General features: G+C 37.3%; 1 protein-coding gene across 1 annotated transcript; it reads left to right on the top strand.

Annotated features, from left to right (window-relative positions):
- Positions 1–3741: 3741 nt before the first annotated feature.
- On the top strand, positions 3742–5236 carry LOC116913374 (coiled-coil domain-containing protein 70-like). Its single transcript, XM_032917544.1, has 2 exons — positions 3742–3802; positions 4165–5236. The coding sequence occupies exon 2, from the start codon at positions 4275–4277 to the stop codon at positions 5097–5099; it is 825 nt and encodes a 274-aa protein (XP_032773435.1). The 5' UTR covers positions 3742–3802; positions 4165–4274; the 3' UTR covers positions 5100–5236.
- The last annotated feature ends 3534 nt before the right edge of the window (positions 5237–8770 follow it).

Below are 8770 nucleotides of genomic sequence, written 5' to 3'. Positions count from 1 at the left end.
CACCTGCTCAAAAGGGAAGAGAGATGGGGAAGGACTGTGGGAGGGGGTGACCGGGAAGGAGAGAGTGAGCAGAATGTAAAGTGAAAGTTAAGTTAAAAACAAAACAAAACAAACAAACAAACAAAAAGAAACAAACAAAAAGAGAAAAGAAAACCCTCCAGTAAGGGAGTGTTCAGTAAAAATGTATTGGGGGAAGGGCAGGAAAAACTGGCACCATATTTGCAATGTGTGTGTCTGTTACAGCCTATCAAAAACAGGGCAGGAAAAAAAAAAGAGTTAAAATTTTACTATCAACCAAAACAGACAGGGAGAAGAACACTTGAAAAGGTTAGGTCACTGTCAAATGTCCAAATCGCATCAGAAGCTCACACTGTCACTTCTAAATTATCTTTTCTCAGCAGGGTGGAAATACCCAGGCAAGCTACAGAGGCTTGAATCCAGCAGCACCAGTCCTATGCTACAGAGAATGCTTAAGGAACTTAATTCTTCTCACAAAACCTGATGTTGTTGGCAGCCTGGAAACTGGCTGGGTGCCCTGCCATGAATTGCAGATTCTCTGCGCTCCTTTGGAGAGGAGTTTGAGGAGGATGAAAGCAGATGCAGGCAGACGCAGATGGAGCCCAGAAGCCAAATAGCAAGAGGCTTTCCTCACTCCACCAGTGGGTCTGGCAGCTTCACGCTGTTTTAAGGAAGAAAAGGTAATTTTCTATAAAGTAATTAGATCATCACTTAAACCATCGCTGGGATTGTGTTTTGCTTTCATTAACTTTAGGACACGTCCTTTGAATATTGGTAAAAGAATGAGTGGCTGATTTGGGGAGTTAACGGTTTTGATGTTTGTTGTTTGAAAGGTAGTTATAGAACCTGGGGGTTTGAAAGCAATTACTTCTTTAGAACCTATCTTGCCTTCTGTCCACAACCTAAGTCAGGGTCAACTTTTCCAAACAGGCAGCACAATGAGAGGCTGCGTTTGCCTGGTCAGTGGAAAACCTCAACACAATGCCAATGTTTCTCTATCTACTGCTAAGCCTCTTCAGGCTGCCATGGTAATCTTAACAGGGACTCTTGTAGAACAGCCCTCTCTCATACCTGTGGCTGAATGCTATTCCATCTGCAATTTCCTCCAAGGACAGGGCTCTAAAGAAAGAGTTTCTTAACACGTCTTTTATGATAGTCCTCAGTCTACCTTCTGTCCTTGAGAGAGGCTCAACTATTGTACTTTGGGAAGGTGGAGAGATCTATCTCAAAGGTATACAGTCTACTGCTTTCGTAGACTGTAGTAGCAAGTTCCGTTAATTTACTGACTACTTGTTCTACAAGTTCCTGTCATTTGGGCCTTTCCAATTTTATCCCCTTATATTCAGAGATTGATTACGCTGATCCACTGGCTGGACAATCTAATTCACATGGCAAAAAATAATTTGTAGCTGAAGCTATCTATACCTGTACAGAGAAGGTTTAAAACTATGTCTCAGGTTTTCGTTTGCGGCTGTGGTCTCTGGAGATATTTTTACAGTTGAAAGTACCATGAGACCTAGAAGAGATATCATAGTGAAAACGATGGCACTGCAGAGAGTTAAACAAAGATGCTTATAGTGCCAAGTACAGATCGTCCGCTTGGAATTCATAAGGTCCTCAGAAAATGCTTACAAGAAGCCATGTGAGGCACTGCAGTGCTTTGCAAGACAGACTTTGTGGGTCTTAGCTACGGTCAGAACCCAGCTGTGATCTGACAGGCAAGAAGAAGTGACTGTTAGGGGCTTAGCAAGCAAAGGTGTGGAGACAGCAGGCTGCCTTCTGCAAGGGGTAGATTACTTCCGACCCAGCAAGCTCACAAGTGTACCTGAGGCTGGCACAGGTGGCTTCAGCCGTCATGCTTTAACTGTTTCCTTCACTGCCTCAGCACTTTCAAAGGAAATACAGATTAAAGATTTAGACTTAGGGAAGAAAGGAAGGAAGAAAGGAAGGAAGGAAGGAAGGAAGGAAGGGAGGGAGGGAGGAAGGAAGGAAAAAGGGAAGGATGGAAGAAGAAAGAAAAAAAGAAAAAGGAAAGGAAGAAAGAAAAACATAAGTCCTGTATAATCTCTTTAAACCTTATTTGTCATAACTTTCTGACCAAATTTGCCACTGGGGAAGCTGAATCTTATGGATACATTAAACATCATGTGAGCCTTCATTTTAAATTATATTTGTTGTGAGATTATTATTATTATTATTATTATTATTATTATTATTATTATTATTTTTAGAAATGCCAGAAGCTACACCCATGAAGTTTCACCTACATATATGCCCTAAAGAAGGAAGTCACTAACAGACACTCGGATGAGGGCAGAGGAAAGTTCGAGGGGCTCAGAATCAGCAGAGAAGGGGCTGACAAGCCAGGGATTGCTCAGGTAACGACTGTCCGGTGGGCCTGTCTGTGGCCGACTCTTGATTGTTCACTGATACAGGAAGGGGCAGTCCACTCTGAGCAGCACCGTCTCTTGTAATAACTGGAAACCTGAACATCAGAGCAGAAAGCGAGCAGCTTCCTTCATGGCTTCTGCTCCAAGTTCCTGCTTGACTGATTTCCAGCTCTGCCTTCCCTCAGCGATGGGCAGTCAGGAGTCCTTCCCTCACTAAGTTAATTTTTGTAACAGTGATGTATTACACAACACGAATGGATTCAGAACAACTAGACTGTCAAAGGCTTGAAATTCAGAAGTTCATAATTTTCTACCGATATCCCAAATACAGTGTTTGTAAAACTGGAATTAATATTTTTTAAAGATCAAAAAACAAAACAGTTGGTAAACTCAGGTAATAGGAAGAATCATTTCCGTGACATTGAATTAAATATCTTCTCCATTCATAACAGGCAGTGAAATGAATAAATTTTTCATTCTTAATCCTGTATCTTTCTCTCTCCTTACCTTGCTTTCTCTGTTTAAATATATGTGTATCTATCTATCTATCTATCTCTATCTATCTATCTATCTATCTATCTACCTCTATCTATATCTATCTATCTATCTATCTATCTATCTATCTATCTATCTATCTATCTACCTACCTCTATCTATATCTATCTATCTATCTATCTATCTATCTATCTATCTATCTATCTATCTATCTATCTATCTGTGTGTATGTGTGTGTGTCCAGTTCTTTATTTTTATACTAATATCATGATTCATTTACTATAACTTTCTAAATATATATGTATACATTTATTCCTATGGATTACGATGGACTTAGCCGTTGAAAAGCTGATTTACTATTTTACCTGATGTCGAGTAGCCTGCCTAAAGAATCTTGGAAACTTAATAATGAGAATTAAAATGTCAACATGCCTATTTATTTGACATACAAATTTACCTCATTTGTGTCCCTCGACAGCAGTCTTAAATGTTTAACAAATTCTTAGCCATTCAAGATTTTTACTCTTTTCTAATTATATAACACAAAGGCTTGCCAATAATGAGGTACTTGACTGATGTGACAAGTATCACTTTAAAATCATATTTAATAATTTAAAAAATTGGAAATATATACATATACTTTAACAATATTAAGGACATCAAATGTATGTTTTCTTACTTTCTTAAAACACATGCCTTAAAAAAGCCAGGCTGCATATGTAGCCTAGGAGTCAGTAATGCTAACCCTAAGTGACATCACTATAGATGACCTAAAAGTTTTGCTTACTGGTTTTCCTTTAGTAACAGAAACCAGGCTACAAGTGACTTAGAGAACACAGCAATGTAAGTCTGGCTGGTTGCCTCAATCTTTAACTCTCCTAGAACGCTAAGTAAATGCTGTAATCAATAGTTTATTTTGCCTTAAAATATCTTCAATGTCTTCTCTCTTTTTTCTTTTCTTTTTCCTTTATTTTCTAGAAGCTATTCATAGTTAGAAACATCTTAAATGAGTAGTAAGCTTCACTATTAGCAGGTACCACATTCAAAGACAATGAATTAATATTAACAAATAATAATATATAACAGTAATATTGATTAGAAATAGCTTAGCTTATGAGCACCTAACATTTGATTAGTGTAATATCTGAGAATAAAGCAATTAAAGTCTAAATTACATTTGTTTCGGTTTCACTCTAATTTGGGTGGTATCAATCTTCTATTAAATCTACTAACTTTTATCTCTATTTTCACTTACCTCCAGCGGGCCTGTCTGAGCATTGTGGTCCATTAAGAAGTCAACAGACAGCCAAGACTACATGAACAAATTTAGTACATTTTCTGTTGAGATTATCAGTAGTGCACCGAAAAACAATGAATATCTCTGGATCAAAACAAATACACAAAAGGAAAATACTGCGGTTGTTTTCTTGTTTCTCTTGTACCCAAAATCAAAAGAAACTCAAACATAAATCCCAGGACGTGGAAAAAAAACTCTGTAGAGAAAATAAGGTGTTGAGAGATGAAAATAGGGCTCTGAGAAAAGACAACAAATTTCTCTGGGGCGAAAACAAAGCCTTAGGAAGAGAAAATAAAACCTTCCGGATGGACAATCAGTTCATCAGGGAAAGAAATCATATCCTAAGGCAGCAGAACCAGCTACTCCGGAAGGTGAAAAGGTTGATTTCAGAGAACCCAAAACTGTCTGGGGAAGAATGCAATGCCTTGAACACAGAAGGAAGGTCTTTTTGGCAACAGAATCGAGCCATGGAAGCTCAGATCACAGCTCTCCGGCAGCAAGAGAAAGCCTTCCAGAATGAGGCCAAAGCCTTGCATGAGGAGATCAAGTCCCTGTGTGAGGAGACCAAGGCTCTACAACACCAAGAGAGGGCTCTCAGGATGGAAGAGAAAGCCCTGCTGAGGGACGGAGTGGCTGCAGAGCTGGCAGAGGCCCTGACCAAGGAGGGAGCTGCTCTAGAGATGGAAGAACAGGCTTTGTGGAAGGAAGAGCAGGCTCTCCGGGAGGAGAACAAGGCGCTGAGAGAAGAGCATGGGGCTCTACAAGACGAGGAAGTTGCCCTGCAGGAAGAGGCGAGAATCCTCCAGGAGTGGAATAATCTTCTTCAGGGGAAGATCACAAACAACCTCCCAGAGAATATGAATGACCAAGACCTAGAGAAGTGCGAACTAAGAATGTAACCATGAAGTCATGACAATAATTGTAATTCCAGAACATAAAAGTAGAATTCGATCGCGTAATGTTATTGTCAAAAGCCTCAGAAATTGACGTGCTCAATATTTGGTCCTTGAAACAAAATAAAGGCCTGAGAAATAAACTAAAATTTATGGTTGCAGAGTTTTCTCTAAGTTTTAGATAATTGTCGATAGCATCAGTTAAAGGTTTAATGTATAAGCTGTTTTTACTCCTTGAGAGACTTGTGAATATCATAGACAGCTGTAAGAAATTAATAGCAAATATTTACCTTAAAACTTGTTTTTGCTAATTTTTTGGTTTGGTTTAATTATCATTTTACAATGTCTATGACATTTCTCTAATTTCAGCACATGGTAAAATGATAGAGAGGAATCAGTGGCATAAGGTTTTCCTTAATTAATCAATACTGATATCAAGTCTGGCCTGGGCTGCAATAAACCTTGTCTCCAGAAACAAGGCAACACTAGTGTTCTTTTCTATATTAAAGGATGGAGTAAGGAATAAAATGTGTGTCATATGTGTATTGAAAATTGTTTCCTCTGCCTCTTCATGATACATTATCTCCTGATCTTTAAGAATTGAAGATGTCTTAGTAGAAAAAGAACTGATGTTCAGTTTTCTTACATTTTATTTTATTTGTTGTATTTTACTTGTTTAAATGAATACTTTTCAAAAAATCTTATTAAATGTATGGGAAAGTAAAGCTTTCTAAAATACAAAATATTGTTATGGATTTAAATGTGAATATGTGGAAGAATTTCTGTACAAGAGAAATGAATGGGTCAGGCGTGCTGGAGAACAAGCCTATAATTCTGCCACTCTAAATGGAGAGGCAGGAGCAGCTTTGTGAGTCTGAGGTCAAGCTAGTCAGTGTAGGTAGAACTGGCCCATGTGGTGCTTCATTGTGAAATCCTATTAGGGAGGGAGGGAGGGAGGGGAAGAATGGGAGGAGGAGAGGGGGAGAGAGAGGGAGGGGAAAGGGATTAGAGAAATATTTGGTCTTTCATATTAGTAATGACCATTGATTTAATTGTTTTTTAAAAAATATCATAGCTCTGTAGAGTTACATAGATTCATTAAATATCTAGTTTCAGAACATTAAAAAAGAAGATACAGAGACTGTATACTATGCTCATTGCTTTAAATTTTGAAAACAACTTACTGTAAATAGTAGTTTCTGTTGAATATATCTGAGATAGCATCTCTATGATTGTGTACTATTAAGAAATGGGAGTGTAAGAAAATATAAAAAAGGGAACATGTTTATGCTTCCATGTCAGCAAAATAATATAATGTATGTGCATAATATGCAATTCCTCTCTTTGCTTCTCTACTTGCTCCTAAATACATTTAATAAAAATAAAATTATTCTCCAAATTTAAGATACCATGATATGCTTTGACTCAAACTTACCCTTTCATTCATTCTGCAATTTATCCATTTAAATTTTCATTGGTCAATTTTTACGCCATGTTTAATTTCTACATTTATGATCTGACCTTAGAGAAAGCCACGGGATTTAGGCATGTGTTTGCCAAAGTTGTAATCTGTTTAGAACCAAGAAAAAAAATTAACAAATGTACCATTAGTTCTACCTCAGACAAGATTGAAATGTTTGAAAGCCAACTGTGGAAACTGAGTGGAAAGGCTGCTTTTAGGTAGTTGATATATTCTTATCTGGGATTCTTCACAGACAAGAGCCACAGTACTTTAAATTACCTTAGAGTTGGCTGATGAGCTCCAGAGGCATGCTCCCTCTGTGTGGAAACGGTTACCAAGGGTTTTCCCTTAGTCCTAAACAACTCATTCTTGCAGCACAGGTAAAGAGCATAGGTCACTTGAGAAAAAAGATTTTTACAGGCCAGCCCAACCTTTTACCAAAGACCAGAGACCATACACAGAGAAGTATGTGCACAAGTAAAAAGTATAAAAATTGGAGTTGGGGATTTAGCTCAGTGATAGAGCGCTTGCCTAGGAAGCGCAAGGCCCTGGGTTCGGTCCCCAGCTCCGGAAAAAAAGAACCAAAAAAAAAAAGTATAAAAATTGTGAGAAATTTTGTGATAGGGTTTTTCTTTCTTTTTTCTTTGGGTTTTTTTTTTTGGTTTTTTTTGTTTGTTTGTTTTTGTTTTGGCTTGTAATTTTTATAACTCCGTTGTATTTGTAGAATGTGAACTTTGTAGATGACAACATCTTATCCCGTGTCAAAATGTTGAAGATGTCTTGTAAAACACACTTCAGGTTTTGAGTCTCTTTTTGTGCAGTAACCCTCTGTAGCTCAAGAAGAACAACAACAACAATGAGGTGGGGGGGAGGATTGGGTAACTGGACTCTGATGGAGAAGCATCAATACCCTTGAAATTTAGCATATAGATTATACACGGTTTATTACATATATAATAGTATGGAAGACCGATGTGTACACCTGAACAAAAAGATGGTGTTATTACATAAACATAAGGACACATGATTTATGGTATACAGCTTGATCAAGGAAATAATTGGGCAAATTCTCCATCATCAGCCTAATTTGGGAGCAGTCTTCAGGCAGTAAACATGGAAAGCAGAAAGCCTGATAAGGTTTCTTTTTCTCCACATACAGTCAATATTCACATTCAGATCCCCAAGGAACACCTTGCTCCTCCTTAGGGCTGAGACCATGGAGCTCTTCAGATGGCTGTACCCATGGAAACAACACATAGTCAGAATTTCACTCCAGGGTCTGCTGCCAACACTCTTAGAAATTAAACATTAAGTTTAAAATCGTTATTCCTAAGAAGTCTTGACTTTTCTACTACATTTTACAAGTTACAAATGATGAATAGTTTTGAATACTTCTATAAATTTAATTATTTTCATACTTTATTTTACATCAGACACTGATTAAAATTTTCTTCTAAAATTCCCAGGTACCTTCACATTCATGAAGTATTATATAAAGAGCTGTATTTGATAACCCAAATAAGCTGGGTAGCTTTTAGGAAAACTATGATTTTTCTTATTTTTATTAAATGTAGGCTAACCTTGAAATTTCAAGGTAAATTCAAGGGTTTCAAGATAAACAGAATTCTAATATAAAATTGGCATTTAGTAAACAAACAGGATAGGTTATGCGTATGATCCAAGATGGACCAGCAGTCAAGATCATTATTGGTAACTTGTAGAGCATTTTTAAAACCATCTTGGTACAGCAGACACTGTCTCTAAAACTATGGCAATAAAAACAAGATGTATGATGGGAATACGCTTACCAGGTTTTCTTGTAACTTGTAAGTGGATTTTCAATGTGTTCTATAGTAAAGTTAATATCTTAATATTGCAACAATCTCAATATATTCTCTGAATCGTCCATATTATTTACTTTTGAAATCAACTTATTTATTCAAATTTATCATCCAGCAGTTCCTTTCATATGTTAGACATGATGTTGTAAACTAGTTCTGTATATTCAGTGGGGATTCTGAACAGGATGGATAAAGCTCATTTTCTTTATGGCTTCTGGAAGAACTAGTAAGGGATAACCAACTGTTTCCACTGGAAATTGCCCTACCATAAGGCCAGCAATAGTCATGAGTTTGAAAAGATACTAGTTTTATAGATGTTGTCAATGTCTTAGAGATGATAGTTGACTTCTGCAAGAAACCATGAGTACCTTTTT

This window comes from Rattus rattus, chromosome 12, assembly GCF_011064425.1.
Source record: "Rattus rattus isolate New Zealand chromosome 12, Rrattus_CSIRO_v1, whole genome shotgun sequence".
Taxonomy (NCBI): domain Eukaryota; kingdom Metazoa; phylum Chordata; class Mammalia; order Rodentia; family Muridae; genus Rattus; species Rattus rattus.
The sequence above is the reverse complement of the archived record's forward strand: the minus strand, read 5'-3'. Positions and strand labels throughout refer to the sequence as shown.

What these genes read in the sequence shown, in the direction of transcription:
- LOC116913374 (XM_032917544.1), top strand. Translation starts at nt 4,275, where the DNA reads ATGAATATCTCTGGATCAAAACAAATACACAAAAGGAAAATACTGCGG.